General features: G+C 36.5%; 1 protein-coding gene across 1 annotated transcript in view; it reads left to right on the forward strand.

Moving 5' to 3' along the window:
• The first annotated feature begins 3,211 nt into the window (after nucleotides 1-3,211).
• The window catches only part of LYRM7 (LYR motif containing 7), a 30,503-nt gene continuing 5,882 nt past the window's right edge, over nucleotides 3,212-27,832 (forward strand). The window contains exons 1-4 of the mRNA XM_039252568.1: nucleotides 3,212-3,325; nucleotides 10,392-10,464; nucleotides 12,011-12,081; nucleotides 16,691-16,772. Of these exons, the coding sequence (XP_039108499.1) occupies nucleotides 3,308-3,325; nucleotides 10,392-10,464; nucleotides 12,011-12,081; nucleotides 16,691-16,772 (244 nt within the window). The 5' untranslated portion in view covers nucleotides 3,212-3,307. The remainder of the gene's footprint in view (nucleotides 3,326-10,391; nucleotides 10,465-12,010; nucleotides 12,082-16,690; nucleotides 16,773-27,832) is intronic.

A 27,832-nucleotide genomic window follows, 5' to 3' on the forward strand; every position in this document is an offset into this window, starting at 1 on the left:
GTCTTATAATTTAGTTTTCTAAAATGTTTCCAAGTCATGTACTTGCTGCTGGCCCTGGAATCATACTTTGAGACCCACTGATATAAGAGATTGACCTTTCTTTTGTAGGAATAAAAAACACTGAAGTATTTACCAGTATAGGGCTATCGTGTCTGCAGCTCTGTTTCAAACAGGAAAGAAATGCAAAAAATGTTCATATATAGAGACCTAGAAAAGGATAACGCCATTTGTAGTAAAATGTTAACATTTGGGGAATCCAAATGAGACATATATGCAAATCCTTCTATTCTTGCAACTTTCCTGTACGACTGAAATTGTCAAAATAGAAAGTTAAAAAGAAGAGATATATACTGTTTTGGATAATAAATGTGGTCATCTTTCACTGAGATTTTTATCGTATACAGAATAATGTTTCTACAGTATGTATCTCCTGACCTACCTTTCCCCTTAATTCCAGATCGGTCTATAGTATTTATTACTGCCTACTCACCACCTCAGTATGGATGTCCATCAGGCTCTTCACATTTGTATTTTTACTCTTTGCACAGCAAACAAACAAAACTCCTCTTGCAGCATTCTATATCTACTATTATACCATTCACCAAATTGCTCAAGTCAAAAGCCTTGAAATCATCCTTAACTCTTTCTTTTTTTTTTTTAATTTTTTTTTAACGTTTTATTTATTTCTGAGAGAGAGAGTGAGAGAGATAGCATGAGCAGGGAAGGGTCAGAGAGAGAGACACACACAGAATCTGAAGCAGGCTCCAGGCTCTGAGCTAGATGTCTGCACAGAGCCTGACGTGGGGCTCGAACCCAAGAACTGCGAGATCATGACCAGAGCTGAAGTCGCATGCTTAACCGACTGAGCCACCCAGGTGCCCCATTAACTCTTCTTTCTTATACTTGCAATATATGTCATGCATCTAATCAGTCCTCACCTCCTCTTCTACATCACCCTAATCCAAGCCATTTATCATATCTTGCCTGGAGTACTTTGAGAGCCTCCTAGTTAGCATGTCTCCTTCCTCTGTAGTTGGTTTGCCATTCAGCACACAAAGCTGTTTTTATAAAAAGCAAATCATGATGTCACTTTCCTGCTATTAAGGCATTTTGTCACAATTAAATCCAAAATCTTTGCCTTGTCATATAGTGTTCTTATGTGATCAGGCCCATGGCTGCTTCTCCTACTTCATTTCCTTCCATTTCAACCTTATTAACTAGCTTTACCCCAACTGGGTGTGGTAGGCAGAAGATGCCCAGGCCCTAATTTCTGGAGCCTATCAATATGTTACTTTACATGGAAAAAGGGATTTCATTAAATTAAGGATCTTGCAGGAGGGGAGATTTCCTGGATTGTCCAGGTGGGCCCAGTATAATCACAGGGACCTCTATAGTGAAAGAAGAACACAGGAGAGAGAAAAGGAGAGAAGACAATGGAAGGAGAGGTGACAGTCAAAGACTGAAGATGCTCTCCCATTGGCTTTGAACATGGAAGGGGCCACAGACGGGTAGCATTCTGGAAGTCATAAGTCTGAGTTTCACTGGGTTAAAATTATGGTGTTAGCAGGGCTGCATTCCTTCTAGAGGCTCTAGGTAAAAGCATTTCCCCTACCTTACCTTCTAGAGGGTACCTGCATTTCTTGGCTTGAGGTCCTTTCCTGTATCTTCAGAGCCAGCAGCAGAGCATCTTCAAATCTCTCCCTGACTCTGTTTCCTTTTTCCACTTATTAGGATCCTTGTGATTACATTGGGCCCTCCAGACAATCCAGGATACTTTTCCCATTTCAAAAGCCTTAAGTTAATTACACCTGTAAAGTACCTTTTGTCATACAAGATAACATCTTCAAAAGTTCCTGCGATTTAAACAGGGACATCTTTTGGAGGCCTTTATTCTGCCTACTGTATAGCTGCCTGAATTTATGTAAGGAACAAGTTGAAATTTCTTGTTCAGTTCTGGGTCCCCTACTTTGAGATGTTACCAGTCTAGGACATATTCCCAGAATAACCAAACTAGACACCTCATTTATGGAACAGCTTAATGAACCATACATATTTATCTAAGAGAAGCCTCAGTAATGAACTGATGTGGGCACTATGGGAACTGTATTTTCATTTCAAGTATTGGCAGATGAGGGTTTTGCTTAACTGACTACAGGACCCTAGTTAGCTAGAAATTATAATAATAAATTACAGATTTTTAGGGAACTGGGCTATGATTTTAAACTAAAAATGTAAAAAAGCATGTTTCAGTCATTCTTTAGAAATCAGAAAGCAGAAACATACAATGTCACAAGATCATCTTTTGTTTCCTGGATATTTTTCCTGGTTCCAGTATATTTGGTTTAATTGCTTGGTTATGTTAAACACGCGTCTGCAGACCTAAGAAATTATAATTTCAAAAGTCAACTATTCCTATTCGTGGATGACTTGGAATATTCTTTAAAATGACGTAAATCACAGAGAAGGAAAAAGGCCTTGAAGAGCCATTGCTTCACATCTTTCATTCCTAATAAAAAGTCAGTTTTAACTAAACGTTAACCTGAAAAACTGTGGAGTAGAGAAGGCAAACAACGATTATGCAATGGGGGAAAGGTTCAGATTTTTCTTGAGGCTTTCAGGGTCCTAAGTTAAAATGTACTTAAATAACATTTCCAACCTCTTGACCAATAAAACCAAGGAGCCAAGTAAGCAGGATGTGTAGAGGGTATGACTGGATTTTCAGGTCCAGCATAGGGTTTTGTATCCCAGATCTCTATTTACTAGCGGTATGTTCTTGATTAACTTTACCACACCGTTTCGGGGAATTAATTGAGACAAGCACTTTGGGGAATCAGCATTACAATCAGTGGCCGCTATAGTTGTTAGGTTTTGGCCCTTATTTATGGACACTTTGGCAACTGAGAAACGTAAACATAACTTCAACTCCCAAACAAGAGGTATAATGTATACGTGCACAAGCCATCCATTATAGGTAACCCACCCTTCGCCCCCTGAATTTGCTTCTGAAGAGACCGGAAGCAGATCTGCCCCTAACTAACATGGCGTCCAGATAATTTCCGTTCTCCTCCCTCCAGTAATCACGCTCAACAGCTTCTCGCGGTTTTACCAGAGTGCGGCAGTTTCCGAACTGTCTCCAGCGTGCCTCTGCGGGGGTGGGGTTACCAGGTGGTGCTGCGCAGTGATTGGTTGCGGCACGGTAGAGAGCCTGACTTCAGGGGGTTGGATAGTCCACCCCAGGCAGTGATTGGTTGTGGAGAGGCGGGGCAACTCGACCGCTGAAGAAGTAGCCGCCGCAGCGCGGAGAGCCATGGGTCAGGCGGCCAAGGTGACTGGGTCAGGGTAGGGCTTGGGTACGGTACCGACGGGGAGGGAAAGCGGTGGCCTTGCGAAGGTTGTCTGCAACCTCAGTAGATATGGGCTCAGGACCCTTCACGGAGAATGTGAGTGTTGTCGCTGCAGAGCCGGGTGACCAACCCCGAAGGGCTGCCGCGGTTTTGTGCTGGTGCAGAGGGACGGTGACACCATTGCTTCCTCCCTCGTCTTCTGGGGTGCCAAAGTATTTGTTTCTAAGTCATGCAAGGCTGTGAATTGTGTTCTGCCCGTTTAGCCCCCACACCAAGCGTTTGTGTGAGGGACCCCTTTACATCTTTGAGAGGTGGACGAAAACGCCAAATGCAGTTAGTTCCTGCGCCACAACCATCCTATGAGAAAAGTTTAGTCAGATAACCGGAAGGTACAACGAAGTCTGGGAACCAAGGAAACCGAGTCCCCGAAGAATCATTTGGCAAAAATTAACTAACACCTGCAGAGACAGCAGAGTCCCGTGAGACCTGGGTTTCTGAATGAACTTGGTTAGTGATGGCCCCACCAGGCACTTCCCTGAGGACCTGGTCTCATATTCATTACTCATCAAATATACACGTTCCCGGCTGGGGCTCACACCTCTCTGGACTAGCCATTCCTAACCTTAAATAAGAGTATGACCTGTTGGGTCCTGTCACTGGCTACGGTATAAGCATGGAAAGGTGAAAATAGCCTGTTATCGGGTAGTGAAGGAAAAGCAATGCTTACGGTTGTTCAACAATAAGCGGCGCCTCGTGTTTTGGTGAATTTGGTGTTCGCAGTACATTTTAGTATGTGTCACAACACCAATAGAGACAATTTTAAAGAGTTATTCACATAATTTATTGCGTATCCATAATACATATCAGTAATACCTTAGAGCCAGTACTTAGCCTTAGCATAGTGGATGCAAGAAAAACAGACCATCTTTGCTTCATAAAGAAATCTAGCAGATAAGGAGATTTTGAATGGGAAAATACAGTGTATTTTGTGAGCTTATTACTGGGATTTAACCTATCTGGAGGGATGAAAAAAATGTGTTGAATAGAAGTATAAGTTGGGTCCTGAAGTTTGATTAGAAATTTGCTAGGAGGAAAAATAATTGCTGCAAGAGAGAAAAGAGTATTCCAGAAAGAGGAATTAGTATATGGAAAGCTGTTGAAGTGGGAAGTTCAAGTGAAAAACTTGAATACAAAAGAAATTAATTAGGATTCATTCCAAAAACACTTTGGGGGAGACGTACCATGTATAGAAGATACTTACGGTAAGTGTGAAGGATATAAAAGTGACCAAGAAGTCTTTGAGGAAGTAGGGGACCACAGCAAGTAAGCATCTGATTAGCATACAATGTCGGAAGTACCCAGTGCAGTGTATATACCTCAGGAACATACAACCCAGACAGAAAGGATAGGTAAGTCATGACTATCTGAAGTGAAACTCAGGGGCGTCTGGGTGGCTCAGTCGATTAAGCATTCAACTTTGGATCAGGTCATTATTTCCTGGTTTGGGAGTTCAAGCCCTGTATGGGGCTCTCTGCTGTCCCCATAGAACCGGCTCCAGATCCCCCTCCGCATCCCGCCTCCTCTCAAAAATAAACATTAGAAAAGATTTTTTTAAATATATTTTTATTTATTTCTAGGGGAGAGAGAGAGACAGCGTGAGCAGGGGAGAGTCAGAGAGAGAGGGAGACACAAACTCTGAAATAGGCTCCAGGCTCTGAGCTGGCAGTCAGCACAGAACCCGACGCGGGGCTCGAACCCACGAACCGCGAGATCATGACCTAAGTGAAAGTCGGACGCTTAACCGACTAAGCCACCCAGGCGCCCCCATTAGAAAAGTTTTAAGTGAAACCTAGTTCAGAAAATTTCCCATATATTCTTAATATTAATCCATTATGTAAGAAGATTGAGACAAAGGTGGACTAACTTGTTCAAGCTTACAATAGATGTTAACGTCCTATTCCAACTGATTTCCCTGTAAAAAACCCACTTTCCATATACACTATCTAAATTATCTAATTAATATAAGCAAATGAGGAAGAGAAGATAATCTGTGACTTAGCTTTCTTTCTTTTAATAAAAATTTGTTAACTCCAAGGTGATATTAGCTCTTACAGCTCCCAGGCAGTATTGATGGCATTTTCTTTTCCTTACATTAGTACTTTTAAGTTTTCATTTAAGTTCCAGTTAACATACAATATAATAACAGTTTCAGGTGTACAGTATAGTGATTCAGCACTTCCATACAACACCTGGTGCTCATCAGAAGTGCCCTCCTTCATTCCCCTCACCCAGATAACCCAGCACCCCCACCACTACCTCCCACCTGGTAACTATCAGTTTGTTCTCTATAGTTAAGGGTTTGTTTCTTGGTTTGCTTCTCTCCCTTTATTTTTCCCCTTTGCTCATTTGTTTTGTTTCTTAAATTCCACCTTTGAGTGAAATTGTACGGTATTTGTCTTTCTCCGACTGATTTCACTTAACATAATACTCTCTAGCTCCATCTGTGTCATTGCAAATGGTAAGATTTCATTCTTTTTGATGGATGAAAGTTTGTAAATATATTTATCACATCTTCTTTATCCATTTTTCAGTTGATGGGCATTTGGACTGTCTCCATAATTTTTCTATTGTAAATAATGCTAGTATAAACATCAGGATGCATGTAACCCTTTAAATTAGTATTTTTGTACTCTTTGGGTAAATACCTAGTTGTGCAATTGCTAGATCATAGGGTAGTTCTATTTTTAACTTTTTGAGGAACCTCCACAATGTTCTCAAGAGTAGCTGCCCCAGTTTGCATTCCCACCCACAGTGCAAGAGGAGTCCCCTTTCACCACATCTTTGCCAATACCTGTTGTTTCTTGTGTTTTTGAGTTAGCCACTCTGACGGGTGTGAGGTGATACCTAATTGTGGTTTTGATTTGTATTTCCCTGATGATGAGTGATGTTGAACGCCTCATTTGTCTGTTAGTCATCTGTATGCCTTTGGGAAAGTGTCTATTCATGTCTTTTGCCCCTTTTAAATTGGATTATTCATTTTTGAGTGTTGAGTTTTATAAGTTCTTTGTATGTTTTGGATATTAATTCTTTATCACATATGTTATTTGCAAATGTCTTCTCCCATTCTGCCTTTTAGTTTTGTGGATGGTTTCCTTTGCAGAAGCCTTTTATTTTGATGTGGTCCCAATAGATTTATTTTCGCTCTCGTTTTCCTTACTGCAGATACATGTAGGTTGAAGTTGCAATGGCCAGTGTTGAAGAGATTACTGCTCGTCGAATTTTTCTGGTTTCATGTCTCACATTTAGGTCTTTAGTCCATTTTGAATTTATTTTTGTGTATACTAGTTCTTAAATTAGGGACACTGGCTGTTGTACTAATGAAATTACTCTTTTTTCCCTAAACAGCATGTAAAATTTACTTTACATTTCCCTCAATCCCATGCACCTGGTCTTCCACCACTCTTGTAATATTAAACTGCCTGGGTTTCTATGATACACGATTACCTATAAAGTCCGTATTTCTACAAACAGTCTTTTCAAGTCAGTCTCAGCTTTTACTGTCAAAACTTAAGAATTCTTTGAGACTTTACACATAGCAATTTCAGAGCCACTTCCGTATTTTTAGGTACTTGTTACAGTGACACCCCACTTCCCAGTGCTAAAATCTCTTTTAGTTTCCTATGGGTCTTCTAACAGTAGCACAGACCAGGTGACTTAAAGCAACAGAAATGTATTGTTTCACAGTTCTGGAGGCTAGAAATCTGAAATGAAAGTGCCAGCACAGCCACGCTCCCTCTGAAACTGGATAGAATCTCCCCAGCTTCTGATGGTGGCCATCGATCTTTGCCGTTTGTTGGCTTTTTGGCTTGCTCTTGCCTCATTCTAATCTTTGTCTCTGTCTTCATATGGCAGTCTCTGTGTGTCTCTGTGTTCACATGGCATTTTCTTCTTGAGGATACTAGTTATGTTATATTGGAGCCCACTTTAATGACCTCATCTTAATTACATCTTCAAAGACCCTAATTCCAAATAAAGTCACATTTACAGGCACCAGGAACTAGGACTTCAGCATGTCCTTTGGGGAAACATAGTTCGTGCTATAACAGTATGGATATACTACATTTTATTTACCTATTCATGAATTGATAGAAATTTGGGTTGTTTCTACTTTTTTGACCATTGTGAATAATGGTACTAGGATGGTTCATGTACAAGTTTTTGTATAAAGGTATGTTTTCGTTTCTCTTGGGTATATACCTAAGCATGGAATTGCTAGATCACGTGATAACTTTATGTTCAGCTTTTTGAGCAGCTGCCAAACTATTTTCCAGACCGTTGTACCAGTTTACATTTATACCAACAGTGTAGGAGTTCTAATTCTTGCACATTCTTCCATTACTTGTTGCTGATTTTCTTTTTCACTATAGCCATTCCTCTGGGGTTAAGTGTATTTCACTGAGATCTAGATTTATATATCCCAGATGCCAAATTATGTTAGACATCTTTTCATGGCCTTAAGGACCATTTGTCTATCTTTAGAGAAATGTCTGTCCAAGGCCTTTGTCTGTGTTTTTATTGTTGAGTTGTTAAAGTTCTTTTTATGTTCTAGATACTACGCCCTTACCAGATAGATATATCATTGGTAAATATTTTCTTCTAATCCGTGCTTGGTTTAGCTCTTTTTTGATAACATCCTTTCCCTTTCTCCTTTATACATTTTTTTTTTTTTTAGTTTGTATAAAGGTGATCGATGTGAAAAGTTTAAGTCAAATAGTTTTACACAGAAACCAATAGATGTCTACTTCCTTCTACATACTCTCAATTCCTGCTCCCCAGAGAAAAGTGCTTTTACTCATTTTACCTGTTCTCATATTTATCCCTACGTTTCTGAATAACATGTTTAAACTGCTATTCATTGTTATTGTTTTTTTCCTTTTTGAAGATAATTATTTACTGACTTTAACATTGCAAGTTAAGGACTAAGCTCACCCCTTATACCTTAGTCTTCTCATTATATAAATTGCGGTGAATCAGTTTTCCTTTTTGATGTTACTATGACTGTATAAAATAGTCCACAGTTGAGTCTTCTACTATATGATTACATTGCTTTTCTCTTCTAACTCTTTGTTTCTCTTGAAATTAATAATTTTGTTTTTATTATCATTGGTTAGTTTCCTCTATATTTTTTCCCAAATTCAGTTTGCTCTTTTCCTAGGAACATCTTTTATAGAGAGTTCAACCTTTGGCTATAGTCTAGACTAGTTGTTTTCCAGGGTGGCCGCACAAATGCTGACCTGTATTTGTCCTTTACCACCATCTCTGAGTTGGATCATCTGTCTCACTGGTTCTCAAGTTTTTTCGCTTGTAGTTCATCCCCTTGTGGTGGAGCATTTGCCTTTGTAGTTAGGTGATAATTTAGCTATGTATGGTATTCTGAACTGGACATGTGTTTTCAAAACTTGGAGATCTTAAACCATTATCTTCTGATAATGATGCTATTTAGAAGTCAAGTGCCAGTCTGATTTTCTGTCCTTTATGTGTGAATTGTTTTTTATCTTTGAGTTTTTTCTTTTTTTTTTTTTTTTTTTTTAGCATTGTGCTGAACCTGTATCATGATGTACTATAGTATGGATTTTTTTGTTGGGTCCTTGGTGGAGCTTTATCAGTGTAGTAACTCAAGTACCTTACTTGGTGACAGTTTCTTAATTTTCTCCCCTTATAATTTCTTTTGTCTGTTTTCACTGTTCTTTCTTGTTGGAAATCCTGTTAATGTAATTGTTGGTTCATCTAAATTATGCTCTTAATTTTCTTATCTTTTCTTCTCTCAATTTTTACCTCTCAATTTGTATTCTACTTCTCAGCTATTTTTCTCAACTTAATATTTGCTATCACTCATTTGCTATCTGAGAGCTTTGGGGAATTTTCTGAATGTTCCTTTTTTAATTTACTGTAACTTCTTTTTGCTGTGATTCCATCTTTGCAGTCACTTTGTTTCTGAGTAAGTTCATTGTGATTTAGTTTTTCTTTTGTCTTTATTTATTTATTTATTTAGCTACATGTTTCCTGTTTCTGTTTTGGTGTCTGCCTTTGATATTATAGGCTTTCTAATATATGCAAATATTTAAAACTAGGATATACTTGGTAAATAAATATTAGATATTTTGTCTAGTGAATAGACTGTAAGAAAGGAGGGAATGGTGGCAGAGTGACAAATCTGTGTTAAGTAGTCTAAGCAAGAGAAGGGAAAGTCTGAGATTATAATGTTCAGGGATGGAGAATATTGAAAACATTAGATAGGCATTCCTAAAGTTTCCACATGAAACATAATGTAGATTTAAAGAATGGCCTAGAGATTTAAAGCTTGAGAAATTCAGTGCCTTCTCTGAAATTAAGAGGACAGAAGAAAAAGCAATATTGGGGAATAGGATTGAGTATGTTTTTAGATTTGAGAAGTGTGAAGTAGCCTTGGGTTAACACGAAAGCCTCTACACAGTCTGTTTTTGACCCAAATGTCACTCTTTTCCCTATTTCTTTAACAAAGTCCTAGAACATTAGTCTCAGTATTCCACTTCTCTTTTGGGAAATCACTATCACGCTTTATTAAATTATCCAAAACATCTTCCTTCTTGGTCTCTTAAGATATATACTGGGGTCCTGAGTTTGTGCATATGTGTGTAAAACTTTAAGAACAGATGAAGTCCTCAGGATGTTAAGAAAAGTGAGAGCAAATGCAAACCAGACTGACGAAGATTGTTAGTAGTTGATAGTAGACTGGTTTTGGCAGGGGAATTATTAACTTTTTTAACCATTCCTTGTTTTTTCCAAGAACTTGGTATTATTTTTTAAATAAAGCTAATTTTTAAAAATTTAAAGATAAGTAATGAAGGGAATCTTATTTTGGCAAACCCTTATTTTCACCAGCTACTTTGAAAAATAGTCTAAGTAACAAAGAATCCTTGTAATTATATAAATTCTATATTATTTAAAATGTGAATTTTTTATTTTGAGATCTGAATTCTAATTTTTTTTTTTTTTTTTTTTTTACAGGTTTTACAGCTCTTTAAAACATTACACAGGACCAGACAACAGGTTTTTAAAAATGATAACAGAGCATTAGAAGGTAGGTTTATTTTTTGCCCCTTTGGAGTAAGTCCATTCTTCACATGGCTACTAATATATCCAAGAAAACTTGTGTTTTCTTAGAGAATGATCGTCACTATCTCTCCCCTAATGTTATGTTTTAGAAAGATTATTTCACATTATACGCCTTTGAGGAGTATCTTCTTAAAAAAATTTTAAAGATCAAGTTCTTAGAAACATTCAGAAAAAATCAGAATTTCATCATGATCCATTGCTTGCTTTATGTTCAAGTCATTAAACTTATTTTTCTATTATATAATCCCATTGTCACTCTCTCTGGGACCAGATACAACCACCATATAGTTAATGCCATGTTTCATTCTAATGGTGATAGCAGCAATGAAATAGAATCTATCCCAAGCGATTATGATTTAGTATTTCACTGTTTTAAGTGGCTTCTTCCTTATCTGGATATCCGAGCTCTAAAGCTTGGTTTCTGTGTTGGTCATGTTCAGTATCTATCTTCATATATGTCTAAAACTCTTTAAGAGGGCACCTAGGTAGTGTCCTCACTGTTCTCTAGGAATCAAAGTTTTTGTAATTCACCAAAAATAATTTCTTGATTATTAAAGTATATGTGCCATATTGTATATACTTTACCAAATTTATTTAATTATGCATCCCTGTGAGGTAGTCAGTATTATAATTTCTGTTTTCTTCAAAAAAGAAAACTGACAAAATGTGAAAGGATTTTTCCCACATCATACTTAGTGAGAGCTAGAACTGGGATTTGGCCTAAGCAGTTTGGCTCCAAAAACCCAAATCTTCACCATCTTAAGTACTGAAAGGCATCAAGCATAGAAAGAAGGTTTTCTGGTTATTCTCCATCAACAGCATATTTTTGTCACTTTAAGTGTTTTTAAGTGACATAAGAGCAGTTAACATTACATAGTTACTAAGCATTTTACGTGGGTTGCTTCACTAAATGTTCACAGCATCAATAAGGCAGTTGTCAGATTAGACTAAATTAGGCTGTAATGATGCCAAAGTGTCAGTGGTGTACATGAATAAAAGGTTTATTTATCACTCATTTTACATGTTAGCCGAGCCACTTTTATCTGTTTTATTTCTATGTCTGTGTGTGTGTGTGTGTGTGTATGTCTGTGTATCTGTGTGTATGTGTGTGTGTGTGTAGTTTAACAGGCTTGTATATGTTGGGTTTGCCATCTTAAAGCATTTTAATTGAAATGTTTAGATTTACGGAAAAAAGCATTTAATGGGATTTATTAGAATCTAGTCGCTGGAGGTACACAAATGAAACTGGAAAAAGCAGGAAACAAAAATACTAGAGTACTAGAGTATATTCAGTTTAATTAGAAATTTGCCAGCCTGTCAAAAGCTCTCTTGTTTAATAAATATCTCTCACTTGTTTAATAAATATCTTGTTTTTATCATTTGTTTTACTTGATGCAAAACTATCTTGATTACTAGAGAAGTAGTCTTTCATAATGAATAACCTATAAATTCTTGGGACAGGAATTATAAATTAAAAAAGAAATAATTGGATATTTTTTTTCTTTCTCTAGCAGCCAGAGTAAAGATAAATGAAGAATTCAAAAATAATAAAAGTGAAACTTCTCCCAAGAAAATAGAAGAGGTACAGTAATTGAGTCTTTCAGTTACGACAAAGCCCTTATAAGTTTTCTTAGCCACTAGAGGAAATGCTGAAGATAGAGGGGTTAAATGAAATAAAAAATATTAATTGATAGGTAAAGTATCACAACTCTGTCTATAGTTCACTTGTTTGGTATGGCTCATCTCTTCAGGGTCATCTGCCTACATGCTTAAGACAGCAAGTTTCCGGGTGAAAAGAACATGGATGTAGCTATGGTCAGAGCAAGAGCAGCTGAACCAATCCAGAAACCCACAGAAATTCTGTCTTCACCTAAGGCAAGTGACTGAAACTAAGGAGAATGAGTATTTGAATTGCAGAAAGAAATTCTCTATTCATTTAGCTCAACTAGACAGACTTATTTATTTATTTTTAATTCCTATCTTGGCAGTGAAAGTTAATCAGCCAGTTTGTGAATCTTGCTTTGCCTTTTGGTCACTTGCTTTAGTTGAAGATAATATGTATACTGACACTAATCTGTGAACTTCCTAGTACTCCCAGTACATATTCGTTTTAAAAAATGCACAGTGATTGTTTTTTTCATTTAAATTCATATTGCATATACATACATATTTTCTCTGTTTTTAACTTCCTAAGTACTTCTGTATATCTTTTTTTGTAAATTTAGAGAAAGAACCCTTTAGGAAGAAAACAAGAAATGGAAAATTGTTTGCAGGGGTAGTTAGAATTCCAAGAATTGGTTTGGTTTAATAAAATCTACACATTAACTTTTCTTATTTTTGTAAAAAATGCATTTATTTTCAGTAGAGAAAAATGCTATTTTTAGAATAATAAATATAATGACCAAATTGATGAGACAAAATGAGGTAGCCTGAGTATTTCTATCCCTGTAATATAGTAGGAAAGATTTCACTTAACCATTTGAATGGACAAACAGGGACTATGTAATTTTTTTCATGGCAGAAGTTAAGATGACATCATAAATCATAACTTGAGAAGGTAAAAGATGTATACAGAACTTTGTACCATTTGCTATTCAGTAGATTAACAAGAATGTGGTAATTTTTAAATTTTTAAATCATGATAAAAACATTTTAAATTGAAGTCTTTTGATATCAACTAAACTGGGAGATAAACTACAATCTTCTAAATTTATTTTACTTGTGAAGCACTAAATTAACACTAACCAGTATAGAAATTAGAGATTTGTTATATACAAATGTGTATTTTGTATATTTTGTAATTCTGCACATATTAAATATTTAGTAGTTCTTAGGCAATCACATTGTTGTATATTAGAGGGTCAATGAAATCTTGATGCCAAAAGGAATTTTAGGCATCCTTTTCACCAGTAGTTCTCAACTCTGATCTCAAGACCTTTTTACTTTCTTAAAAGTTGAGGACCCCAAAAAGTGCTGTTTATGTGATGTTTCTTTCAGTATTTACCATAGTAGAAATTAAAACTGAGAAATTTTTGAAATATGTATTGTCTAAAAATAAGCTCATTGCATGTTAGCAAATACACTATGGAAAATAACCATAGTTTCAAAAAATTTAGTGAGAAAAGTGGGCATTGTTTTATATTTTGCAATCTCTTTAGAGTCTGGCTTAATAGCAGTCAGCTAAATTCTTGTATCCGCTTCCTTATTCAGTGTAGTGCAGTGTTTTTAGGTTGAAATATATGAAGGGGTACCGGGGTGGCTCAGTCAGTTAAGCGTCGGACTTCAGCTCAGGTCATGATCTCACAGTTGTGAGGTTGAGCCTCACATCAGGCTGTTAGCTGTCAGCACAGAGCCTGCTTCAGATCCTGTATCTCCCTCTCTCTGCCTCTCCCCTGTGTGCAAGCTCTCTCAAAAATAAATAAATATTAAAAAAAAGTATATGAAGAAAATTCAGCCTCAGACAGATGTGTAGTTGGAAAAGTGAGTATAGAATAGCCTTTTCAAATAAATTGAACATTCTTTGATAGTACACGTCAGTAACTTTTAAATTTCTTGAAGGGTTAGTTGCATTGTGGAACTCTGTTATCTGTTAGACCAGTGGGTGGAGAGAAGTAGGTAGATAGGTAGATGCTTTTTTTTGGCTCCTGGATTCGTATAAACCATCTCTTGTTCATCCTCTCTGATTTCCCCTTATCCCTGTTCCTCATCCAGCCTTGTTTCCAGCCTTAGACTGGAATCAATTCAGTTTATGCACCTCCACCAATGAGGCCACCCATCTTTTTCCTTTCTCTCTCCTGCTATGTCTCTTTTTGGGTCTGTTGGGAGATGAGGCTTTGCTCTTCTGTATCCGTTGATGGCATCTCCCTCCTTTTAATGCTGAGACCAAAAACCTTGGTGGTCTCTTACGTGATTGCTTTCTTTCACACTTATATCCAACCTGTCAGCCAATTCTGTTGACTTAACCTTCAAAAACATCAGAATTCTACCACTTAGCATCTTTCCCATTATTACCTCCTAGTTCAAGCCACCATCATCTCTCACTGGATTATTACAAAAGCCTCCTAGTAGGTGTCCCTTCTTCCTTCCTAACTCCATAGAGCCTATTCCCCAACACTTTTAAAGGCAGATTGAGCTTTTTACTTTTATCAATTTTTATTTTATTTTTTTTACTAAGTAGGCTTCACACCCAGTGTAGAGGCCAACTTGGGGTTTAAACTCATAACCCTGCAATCAAGACCTTAGCTGGGATCAAGAGTTGGATGTTTAACCAACTGAGCTACTCAGGTGTACCAGATTGAATCTTTTAAAAAATACAAAGGTGTGTCTCATCACTCTGGTACTCAAAACCCTCATAGCTTATCATCCCAAAGTAAAATCTCAAGTCCTTACCATGGCCTGTAAGACTATATCTATCATCTGACCTCTGTTAACTTCCCACCTCAGCTCACCCTCCTGTCCTTCCTAGTCTTGCAGTCTCAGTGTGTCCTTTGAGGGCACTGGAATTCACTAAGAACTTTCCTGTCTTAGGGCATTTGCTTCTCCCTAGGATATTCTTCTCCAACATGCCCTCAAGCCTTCATTTAGTAGACCAATAGATTTAGTCTGTCTTTCTCTTGGAATGGATCTTATACCCACGCATGATTTTGTAACATCATGCACCACTGACTTGGAAAATACAGGTTCACTAAGTAATGCATATCTTCCAAATGTTGACATAGTTCAATATGTAATATTTTAAAATTAATATCAATATCCATTTCATAAGAAAAATGCTTAAGTATTGGGAAACTATCAAGTTCATAGTGGCAGATACAATTTCCCTAGAATTCTAATTTTTTCTTGAAAACTTGAATTTTGTCATTGTCATCAAATACAGTTAGTTATTTTCTTGAAGTAACAGAGTCCACTTACTCATTTTGAAGAAAATCTTTTCTAAATACCCAAATATGAATAATCATAGTTTGTCTGTCTGTGGTTCATTCAGGTCAAAGTGGTATTCCAAGAAGAAAACTCTACTTTTGCTCACAACTCAAACAGTGCAGAAAGCTCTGGTGTCATGAAAATCATTTTGACTTCATGGTATCTGAAAGGCTTTCGAGGTACCCCAGTTTCCAAAGCTTTAAGAATCATTGTTCTAGTCCATTTCTTCATTTTGCATATTTTGAGCTCTGAAACTCAGAGCAGGGTATTAACTCAAGGCCTTAAACTAATGATAGAGCCAGATTTGGAATCCAAGTATTTTGACTAATTTAGTACTATTTCTAGTGTTTAGTACATCTAACTCTATAAAGAAAAATTCATCCATCTCCCGAAGGAAACAGCATTTTGTCTTTTTTAAGCTTATTTATTTATTTTGAGAGCAAAAGAGTGTGAGAGAGGATCCCATGGAGGCGCTACTCTGATAGGGCAGAGCCTGATGCCAGGCTCAAACCCATGAACCATGAGATCATGACCAGAGCTGAAACCGAGTCGGATCCTTAACAGACTGAGCCACCCAGACCCCCAGAAAACAGCATCTTTTAATTTTAATTTTTAGCTTTATTTTAGAGAGAGAGAGAGAGCTGGGGAGAGGGACAAAAGAAAAGAGAGAAACTTAAGCAGGCTCCACACTGTTAGTGGAGCCTGATGTGGGGCTGTATCTCGTGACCATGAGATCATGACCTGAGCCAAAATCAAGAGTTGGGTGCTCCACAAGACAGCATTTTTAACATATATATATTCCAAAAAAAGTATTCAGTCTATTTTGGAACAAAATACGCAATGGGTGGATAAAAGTACACATATGTCTATAATTTCTGTATGTTTGGAATAGTTAGAAAAAGTTAAAAGCAGTATTACCTAAAAAGACCTAACAGTATATGTACAGCTTTTAAAATCACTGCATTCTTGGGGCGCCTGGGTGGCTTAGTCGGTTAAGCGTCCGACTTTCGCTTAGGTCATGATCTCGCGGTTCATGGGTTCGAGCCCCGCGTCGAGCTCTGTGCTGACTGCGAGCTCAGAGCCTGGAGCCTATTTCAGAGTCTGTATCTCCCTCTCTCTCTGACCCTCCCCTGCTCACGCTCTCTCTCTCTCTCCTAGAAATAAATAAAAATATATTAAAAAAAAAATAAAATAAAATAAAATCACTACATTCTGTATGGACCATTGAAAAAAACACCCAAAGGATTTATTCTATTTGGTTTTCTTAACAGCTAATAAAAATAGGTTCCGATGTTGAATTGTTACTCAGAACATCTGTTATACAAGGTATTCACACAGACCACAACACACTGAGTAAGTAAATTTAAAGAAAAATGTTTTCTGACTTTGATGTGTTTTAAATTATTGAGCAGTTGCATTGCCTTTAATGCTGATTAATAAAACAACTTGATTTTGCCAGACTATGTGGTATATCCTGTATATATTTGTAAAACCACCATTTAAAAATGCTAGATTATGAAACTTTATTTTACTAGATTTTTTTCTTTTTCTTTTTAAACTTATTTTTTCTTTTTATCTTAACTACTGGTTATATTATAGAACTGTAGTTACAAAAACAGTATGACTATTTTTTCATCATATTAATTTGATGTCCTTAACGAGTGTGTTATAAATTATAACGTACTTAGACTGTTTCTTTACCTTTTACTCTTTGGTTAGAGTTATTTTAATTTGGAAGAATTGGGATTATGGGAAACGGAAATATATGAGGATCCTCCATAAACCTCCGGATTCCTCATAGGGCTTCAGCAGAATTTTCATGTCACGTTATATTTGGTTTGCATTCCCTAAGGTGTCTTTGAGGACAACAACAACAACAAAAGATGACATTCAAATTTTTGAAAGTCGTCTTTTCTTTTTTAATTCATTTTTTCTTTTTTTATTTTAGAGAGAGAGCGTATGTGGGAGCAGGGGAGAGAGGCAGAGGGGGGAAGAGAGAAAATCTTAAGCAGGTTCCATGCTCAGTACAGAGCCCAACACAGGGCTTGATCACATGACGCTGGGATCATGACCTGAGCCAAAATCAAGAGTTAGATGCTCAACTGACTGAGCCACCCAGGTGCCCCAAGGCTTTTTTTCCTCTCCTCTCCTCTCCTCTCCTCTCCTCTCCTCTCCTCTCCCCTCCCCTCCCCTCCCCTCCCCTCCCCTCCCCTCCCCTCCCCTCTCCTCTTTTCTATTTTTAAGTAAACTCCTGAAGTATAACATACGAACAGAAAAGTGCACAATTATAACTATGCAGCTGGGGAATTTTCACAGTAAAATAACCATGTAACCACCATACACAACAAGCTGTTTCATAATATTACCAGTATCCCTCAAACCTCTCATGTCCCTTCCAGATACTCGCTTCCAACAAGCTAACCACTATCCTGACTATTAATACTATAGATTTTTAATTTAGTATAATAAAATCTTTGAACTTTGTATAAATGGCATCATAAAGGATTACTATTTTGTCTGGCTTTTTTCAACATTGTGTTTGTAAGATTAATCTATTTTGTTGAGTATAACAACACTTCTATGAATATTAATGGAATATACCACAATTTATCCATGCAATTGTTTATTTGTTCCTAATTCCTAATATATAATGAATATTGATTTCTTGAATGTAATTGGATGTGGCTCTTAGGTCAAAATTTATAAATATATGAAAAATAAAACTTATATGTGTATACACACACACACACACACATATACAGTTGACCCTTGAGCAGTGCAGGGTCTAGGAGTGCTGACCACATTAGAAAATTCATGTGTAACTTTTGACTACCCAAAACCTTAACTACTAATAGCCTGGTCTTCATAAGAAGCCTTGGGATGCCTGGGTGGCTCCTCGGCTCAGGTCATGATCTCACGGTTCGTGGGTTCGAGCCCCGCGTCAGATTCTGTGCTGACAGCCAGCTCAGAGCCTGGAGCCTGTTCCAGATTCTGTATCTCCCTCTCTCTCTGACCCTCCCCTGCTCACACTGTCTCTCTCTCTCTCAGAAATAAATAAAACATTAAAAAAAAAAAAGAAAGAATCTTACTGATAACATAAACCCATATATTGTGTGTTAGAGTATTATATACTATGGTCTTACAATAAAGTAAGCTTGAGAAAAGAAAACATTATAAGGAAGAGGAAATGCATTTATAGTACTATACTGTATTTATTTAAAAAATTTAATGTATGATACTCCTAACCAGTTTTCCAAAGTAGTTAGACTAATTTACACTTCCATGAGCAGAGTCCGGGACCTCTGGATGCTTCTTATCCTCACCAACACTTGGTATTCTTCATCTCTTTAGCACCCTTTCCGGTGGTTGTGTTATAGTGGTGCGTTGTGATTTTAATCTGCATTTCTTTGATAACTAATAAAGTACTAGCACCCTTTCAGTTGTGTTGTGTATATTCTGAACACATATTCTTTGTTGGATCTGTGTATTACAACAGTCTTCTACTTAATTACTTGCCTTTGGTTTTGGTAATGTCGCCTTTTGATGAGAAATTCTTAATTTTATTCTAATGTAGTTTGTCTGGTTTTTCATTTAGGTTGGTACTTTTCGGTCCTGTTTAAAGAATCTTTGCATGTCTCAAGCAAGGTTATGTAGATGTTTTCCTATGTTTTCTTCTAAAAGCTTTAATGTTTGATCTTTTCCCTTTGGTTGTTTATATCAACTGGACTTGATTTTTGTATATGCTATGAGCTAAGGGTCAAGATGGTTTTGAACTGACGTATAATTGACACAATGTTAGTTTCTGGTGTACAACATGGTGATTTGTTAATTCTGTCCATGCCATGCTAACCCCAAGTGTAGCAACCATTTGTCACCACACACTATCATACTACCATTGCCTATATTCCCTATTACATTCCTTTTATCCGTGTGACTTACTTATTCCATACCTAGAAGCCTATACTTCGCATTCCCCTTCACCCCTTGTGCATTTCCCCACCACTCTCTTTGGCAACCACCAGTTTGTTCTCTGCATTTATAGGTCTCTTTCTGCTTTTTTTTGTTCATTGCTGTGTGGATTTTTGGTTTGGTTTGGTTTGCTTTACGTAGAAGTGAAATCATTTGCTGTTTGTCAGATTTTTTTACAGGTGAATGTCCAATTGATCCAGCATTTAATGAGAAGACTATTGTTTCCCACTGGGAAACAGAGTTACCTTTGTTGTAAAATAAAATAACTACATATGCATTCATCTGTTTCTGAACTTCATAACCTTTACAATTAGTTTTTCCGTCCATCCACATATGCCTTAATACCTTGATTATTACCATCTTGAAATAAATCTTGGTATTTAGTAGTTTAAGTCCTATAGAGGTTTAAAGTTATTTTTAAGTTTATGAGAATTTATCAGAAATTATTATTTCTGTGTATTTAAAGGGCAGTAAACATAGTTAATCTAAATTGCAAATTGTAGTCATTATCTTTAATCTTAATAATCTTTAGAGCTTTTGTGTAGAATAGCCAACATTTTATACAGGTAATCACAGCTAAATGTTAATTTTATTATTTGAATAAAATAATATTTATTTATATGAATAAAATTCCAAGTTGTTTTAAACACTTAAATTGGATATCTATATTTCAGATGCCTGGTTTTAGATGTGATGATACTGGTTTAAATTTCTTTTTATCTTTTGGTTTTCTGTATAATTTTCCACAAGACTGAAAATTTTGACTCTTTCATGGTAATTAGTATATACTGCTATATTACATTAATAATGAATGGCCTCCTTGTTCTTTCAATTAAGAAGTATATGGGTCTCTTTTTCCTACTTTATGCCTATGTCCAAGATATAACAAATTGGATTATTTAATCTACTTTGAAGTTACTTTAAGCAAATCTCTCCACAAATTTTAGCAGTGTTTCTACTGGTATATAGAAATGAATCAAAATTCTTTTTTATTTATTTATTTATTTATTTTTACAAATAGTTTATTGTCAAATTGGTTTCCATATAATACCCAGTGCTCATCCCCACAAGTACCCTCCTCCATGCCCATCTCCCCTCCCCCCCCACACCCATCAGTCCTCAGTTTGTTTCTCAGCATTCAAGAGTCTCTCATGGTTTGTCTCTCTCCCTTCCCCCACCATTTCCCCCCTTCTTCTCCCCCATGGTCCTCCGTCAAGTTCCTCCTAATCCTCCTATACGTGCAAACATATGATATTTGTCCTTCTCTGCCTGACTTATTTTGCTCAACATAACACCCTCAAGGTCCATCCATGTTGCTACACATGGCCAGATTTCATTGTTTCTCATTGCCATGTAGTATTCCATGGTATAGATAAACCACATCTTCTTGATCCATTCGTCCGTGGATGGACACTTAGGCTCTTTCCATGTTTTAGCTATTGTGGAGAGTGCTGCTGTGAACATTGGGGTCCATGTGCTCCTATGCATCAGCATTTCTGTATCCCTTGGGTAAATTCCTAGCAGTGCTATTGCTGGGTCATAGGGGAGTGAAATGAATCAAAATTCTATTTGGCTAGAACATAGAGAGTTGTGATAGTGTGTTTCTAAAAAATAACAGATAATGTCCCAACATGAAAAGTAATAGAAATTGAAAATAATAAAGTTAAATTTCACCTGAAGAATAATGACCTTATATACATGAATTCTAAGTCCATCTCTCTTTTCCTTCCTTTCCAATTAATAACTACAGGGGGGATTAAGTATGGACACTCAAGAAGAACTCTTTATGCTAAATAATTTCTCATTTTTTCCTTAAAGAATCACATCTGTATGCTTGCAAATAATTTAGTTTTCTTTATGTTTATTTATTTATTTATTTATCTTTTTGAGAGAGAGAGAGTGTGTGCGCAGAAGTCAGGGAGGGGCAGAGAGAGACAGAGGCACAGAATCCAAAGCAGTCTCCAGGCTCTGAGCTGTGAGCACAGAGCCTGACATGGAGCTTGAACTCACAAACAGTGAGATCATGACCTGAGCCAAAGTTGACACTCAAAACTAGGTGCCCCTTAGTTTCTTTATTATAGACCTGTGATTTAATCATTTGAGAAAAACTCATTTTAAAAATTTTGCAAAATGTCAGCACCTTATTTTTTTTTTAATTTTTTAATCTTAATTCCAGTCAAGTTAACATAAAATATTATATTAGTTTCAGGTGTACAATATAGTTATTTAATAATGCTATACATTACTCAGTGCTCATCATGGTAAATGTACTCTTAATCTTTATTACCTATTTCACCTATCTCCGCTCTGGTCACTGTTAATTTGTTCTCAGAATTAAGAGTCTCTTGTTTGGTTTGTCCCTTTTTTGTTTGGTTTCTTGAATGCCATATATGAGCGAAATCATATGCTATTTGTCTTTCTCTGACTAATTTATTTCACTTAGCATTATACTGTGTAGATTCATCCATATTGTTTCAAATGGCAAGATTTCACACACACACACACACACACACACACACGCACACACACACACCATTTTTATCCATTCATCTGTCATTGAAGACTTGGACTACTTCCATAATTTGTCTACTATAAATGATGCTGCAATAAACATACTGGTGCATATATCTTTTTGAATTAGTGTTTTCTTTTTCTATGGGTAAATAGCCAGTAGTGGAATTACTGGTTTATAAAGTACCATTATTTTTCTTTAATCTCTATTTATTTATTTTGAGAGAGAGAGCATGCATGCACACCAGCACGCAAGTGAGGGAGGGACAGAGGGAGAGGGAGACAGAATCTGAAGCGGGCTCCGGGCTCTGGGCTCTCAACACAGAGCCTGATGTGGGGCTCGAAATCACAGACCAGGAGATCCTGAACTGAGCCAAAGTTGACCACTTAAATGACTGAGCCAGCCGGGTGCCCCTAGAATAGTTCTATTCTTAATCTTTTGAGGAACCTCTGTATTGTTTTCCACATTGGCTGTGCCAGTTTACAGTCCCACCAGCAGTGCACAAAGGTTCCTTTTTCTCTACATCCTCGCCAATGCTTATTTCCTGTCTTTTTTATTTTAGCCATTCGGACAGGTGTAAAGTAAGATCTCATTGTGGTTTTGATTTGCATTTCTCTAATAATGAGTGATGTTGAGCATCTTTTCATGGGTCTATTGGCTATCTGCCTATCTTTGGAGAAATGTCTGTTCAAATCTTCTACCCATTATTAGTTGATTTTTTGGGTGATTTTGGTGCTAAGTTATATCAGTTCTTTATTTATTTTGGATATTAACCCTTTATTGGATATATCATTTGTAAATGCCTTCTCCCATTCTATAGGTTGTCTTAGTTTTGTTGATTTCTTATTTTTAAAATCTTTTCAAAATATTGGGGGGACTGGGGGTAGGATGGAGAAAAAAATATTGGGCAAACTTTTTCTTTTTATGTGTTTCCTACCTTTTTTGTGTGTGGTTTGTTTGTTTGGTATTTCAGGGTGCATGAATTTGTATTAATTAAAATCTTTGATTCATACCACTTTCATTATTGGTCCAGCCTAGCCTTCCTAGGTATTGTATAGAAAAATAGTAACTATGACTTTTAGAAAAATACTGAAGTTATCCCCTTGTTCTACAGTTGCTTACTGATTATTAACATTTGTGAAAGCCCTCTTTCTAATATGAACATTGGCAGCTGGTTTCATTGTTGGCCTTTATCAAACGTATGATTTATACAGAGACGAAATTTGTGAATAAGGAAGGATTATGAATAAGAAATTGATAATGAACAAACTATGATGAACAAACTGAACAAGAAAACTGGGTTTCTGTTGGCTGTGTTTTTGTACTTCATTTCTAAATAGCATTATCCATATTTTTTAACTTTTCCGGCATATATGTGAGACAAATAACATATGTGTGTGCTACATTTTTTAAAAAGTTCCAGGAAACTATTCTTTATTTCAGGTGCATTTTTAAACTTCTGTTCTGTATTTTTTTTATATTTGTCTTTGCCTAAAAGTATCTTATGGTTTGTCGTCTAAGGCACATTCATGTGATTCAACTTTTATTGAATACTTACTGTGCTAGACACTGAAAATAGAAATTGAGCAAGACAGATCTGGTTCCTATCCTAATGGAACTTAGAGTGCTGTGTAGAAAATAGACAATGAATGGGTATTGGTTGAACTTCTGACTCTAGATTCGGTTCACATCTTGGTCATGGTTTGTGAGTTGGAGCCCTGTGTTGGGCTCTGCACTGACAGCATGGAGCCTGTTTGGGATTCTCTGTCTCTGTCTCTTTCTCTCTCTGTCTCTCTCTCTCTCTGCCTCTCCCCTGTTTGTGTGCTCTCTGTCTCTCAAAAATGGATAAACTTAAAAAAAAAAAAAAAAGGACAATTAAGTGTCCATTCACAGTCCTGTGGATGCCACAGTCAAAGAGGCAGAGGTGTTGAAGCACATAGGCAGAGGTCCAAATCCAAAAGTCAGTGGGTCAGGACAGGTTCTTAGAAAAAAACAGTTTTTTCTTCAAGTTCTTTAATTTGAGGTTATTTATATTTCTGTGCATAATGTATTTAGAGACATTTCTAGAACTGTGGAGCTAAATATTCTAAATATTTTAGTGTCCTATAAATTATTTACACCCTAAACACCTCTATGACTACCAAACCGTTACAAACTCTGTCACTGAAAGATTTTTTTTGATTGAAATATAATTGACATAGAATACTGTATTAGTTCTGGGTATATAACATAATGATGTTATGTATCTATATATGGTGAAATGATTAAGTTTTTAGTTAACTTCCATGGCACATAGTTAGACATTTCTTACTATGAGAACTTTCAAGTTACTCTCTTAGCATCTTTAAATAAATAGTATAGTACTGTTAACTGTAGTCACCATGTTGGACATTACATCCCCAGAGTTTATTTATCTTGAACCTAAAAGTTTTTGCCTTTTGGCCACGTTCACCCATTTCATCCAGTCCCCACGCTCTTCACATCTGGCAATCACTAATCTGTTTTCTGAATCTGTGAGTTCAGTTTGTTATTTTTGTTTTTGTGTTTTAGATTCCATGTGTAAGTGAGATCATGTAGTATTTGTTTTTGTCTGACTTAACGTCACTTAGCATAATGCCCTCAAAGCCCATATGTTGTCACAAATGACAAGATTTCCTTCCTTTGTTTTGGCTGAATTATATTCCACAATGTATGTATATACAGCACATTTTCTTCATTCATCTGTCAGTGGACATTTAGATTGTTTCATTGTGTAGGCTATTAATAATGCTGCAGTGAACATGTGGTACAGATATATTTTCAAGATAGTGATTTCATTTTCTTGGGATAACTACTCTGAAGTGGAATTGCTGAATGATATAGTAGTTTTATGTGTAATTTTTTGAGGAGACTACACAGTTTTCCATAGTGGCTGTACCAATTTACATTTTCAGCTGTAGTGCACAAAGGGATCCCTTTTCTCTACATCCTTGCCAACACTTTTTGTCCTTTTGATAGTAGCCATTTGACAGGTGTGAGGTACTATCTCATTGTGGTTTTGCTTTGCATTTCTCTCATGATTAGTTTGAGCACTTTTGCATCTATTTATTAGCCATTTATAAATCTTTGGAAAAATGTCTTTTCGGATCCTGAGCCCATGTTTTACTTGGATTTTGTAATGTAATTTTTAATTATGTGTTTGGTTTTTTTACTGTTTAATTCTTTGGGTGATTTGCAAATATTTTTTCACATTCCCATTAGTTGCCTTTTCATTTTGTTGATTTCCTTTGCTGTACAACAAGTTTTTTAGTTAGTTTAGGCCCACTTATTGGTGTTTTCTTTTATTGCCTTTGCCTTCAGTTTCTGATCCAAAAAATCATTGCCAAGACCATTGTCAAGGAGCTTATCCCCTAAGTTTTCTTCTAGGAGATTTATGGTTTCAAGTCTTATGTTCAGGCCTTTAACCTATTTGAGTTCATTTTTATGTATGGTTTAAGATAGGGATCCACTTTCATTTTCTGCATGTGGATGTCCAGTTTTTACAGAACTATTGAAGAGACTGCCCTTTCCCATTGTATTTTCTTGCCTCTTTTGTCATTAATTAATTGACCACATAGGCATGGGTTTATTGCTAGACCCTCGCTTCTGTTTTATGCAAATACCATATGTTTTGATCACTATAGCTTTGTAGCATAGTTTAACATCAAGAAGTGTGATGTCTCTTTTTTTCTTAATTTTTTTAAATGTTTTATTTCTGAGAGAGAGAGAGACAGTGTGAGCAGGGGAGGGTCAGAGAGACAGGGAGATACAGAATCTGAAACAGGCTCCAGGCTCTGAGCTAGCTGTGAGCACAGAGCCGGGTGTGGGGCTCGAATCCATGAACCGTGAGATCATGACCTGAGCTGAAGTCGGACACTTAACCGACTGAGCCACCCAGGCACCCTTCGTTTTTTCTTCTTTCACAAGATGGCTCTGGCTTTTCAGGGTCTTTTGTGGTTCCACACAAATTTTTGAAATATTTGTTCCATTTCTGTAATAAATGCAATTGGAATTTTGATAGGAATTGCCATGAGTCTGTAGATTCCTTTGAGTATTATAAACATTTTAGCAGTATTCATCGAATCCATGAGCATGAAGTATTTTTCCATTTGTTTGTGTTGTCTTTTATTTCTTTCATCACTGCCTTACAGTTTTGAGTATACAGGTCTTCCACCTCCTTGAATTTCTTCCCAACTCTTTATCATTTTTCACATAATCATAAATGGCATTTTTAAAAAATTCTCTTTCTGATAGTTTGTTATTAGCATATAAGCATACACCTAACTTTTGTATTAAAGTAGAAGTTGTTGGTAAAGTCTTCAGAGTTTTCTATATATAACGTCCAATCATCTTCAGTAGAGACCATTTTTGTATTCTGATTTGGATGTCTTTTATTTCTTCTTCTTGCCTAATTGTTTTGGGTAAGAATTTCAGTAGTATGTTGAGGAGAAGCAGTGCAAATGGGTATCTTTGTCTTGTTTATGATCTTAGAGGGAGAGTTTTCTGTTTTTTACCATTGACTGTGATGTTAGTTATGCGCTTGTCATATATATGACTTTTATCATGTCCGGATGTGTTTCTACTATACCCATTTTGCTGAGAGTTTTTTTTATGACTGCATGTTGAATTTTGTTGAATGCTTTTTTTGCATCTTTTGCATTGATTCTCTGATTTTTTTTTAAATTTTGTTGAATGCTTTTTTTGCATCTCTTGCATTGATTCTCTGATTTTTTTTTTTTTATCCTTCATTTTTGTTAATATGGAGTATAACAGTATTTTGCAGGTGTTGAACCATCCTTGCATCCCTGGCATAAATCCCACTTAATCATGGTGTATGATTCTTTTCATATGTTGTTGAATTTGGTTTGCTAATATTTTGTTGAGGATTTTGCATCTTTGTTTATGAGGGATACTGACCTCTCATTTTCTTTTCTTGTAGTGTCCTTGTCTGATTTTGGAATCAGAGTAATGCTGGCTTCATAAAATGAGTTTGGAAGTATTCATTCCTCTTTTGTTTTATTTACTTATTTTTAATCTTGACCTAAATTTTTATTTGGGCCATAAATAAGTTAAAGGCTTTTATTTTAAGAAATTATTGTTTTGGGGACAACTGAGTGGCTCAGTCGGTTATACATGTGACTTCGGCCCTGGTCATGATCTCATGGGTTCATGGGTTCAAGTCCTGCAACAGGTGAGCTCAAGCCCAGCTTCAGGTGAGCTTGTGCCATGTTTTGGGTGAGCTCCTCTTCTCTCTCTCTCTCCTTCTCTCTCTCTCTCTCCCTCACTCTCCTTTTCCCTCTCTCTCTCTTTCTATCTGCCCCTTCCTCACCAGTACTCTCTCTCTCAAAAAAAAATAAAATAAAATAAAGTGATTAAAAAAAGTTTATTGGGACACATGGGGGGCTCAGTCAGTGTCCCACTTTTGTTCAGGTCATGATCTAATGGTTAATGAGTTTGAGCCCCACATCAGGCTCACTGCTGTCAGTGCATAACCCACTTTGGATCCTCTGTCCCCCTTTCTCTCTGCCCTTCCCCCACTTACACTTTCTCAAAAATAAATAAAACATTAAAAAAGTTACTCTTTAATACATTTCGTATAACCATGATAAGGCTTTTAGAGGCCTAAAGTACAGGAAATAAATCATGATCTCAGTGTAGTTCTTTTTCAAGATCTGACAACTTCAATATGTTGTTATGGTACATTGATATCTAACATAGAGAATAAAGTCAAGGATTTTATAATCAGTAAAGCAACATTCCAGTGAAAAATAGTATACAGCATGAAATATGCCTAAGATCTGTTTGGCTTAATGAAAGTGCTAGCAGTTAGTTTAGAAAAATTCTATTGTAGGGCACCTTTTGATTCCAAAGATTGCCTAATAAGGTGAATTGGGTTAAGGGATGGAGTACTGAA

This window comes from Hyaena hyaena, unplaced genomic scaffold, assembly GCF_003009895.1.
Source record: "Hyaena hyaena isolate Hyena2069 unplaced genomic scaffold, ASM300989v1 scaffold_425, whole genome shotgun sequence".
NCBI classification, from domain to species: domain Eukaryota; kingdom Metazoa; phylum Chordata; class Mammalia; order Carnivora; family Hyaenidae; genus Hyaena; species Hyaena hyaena.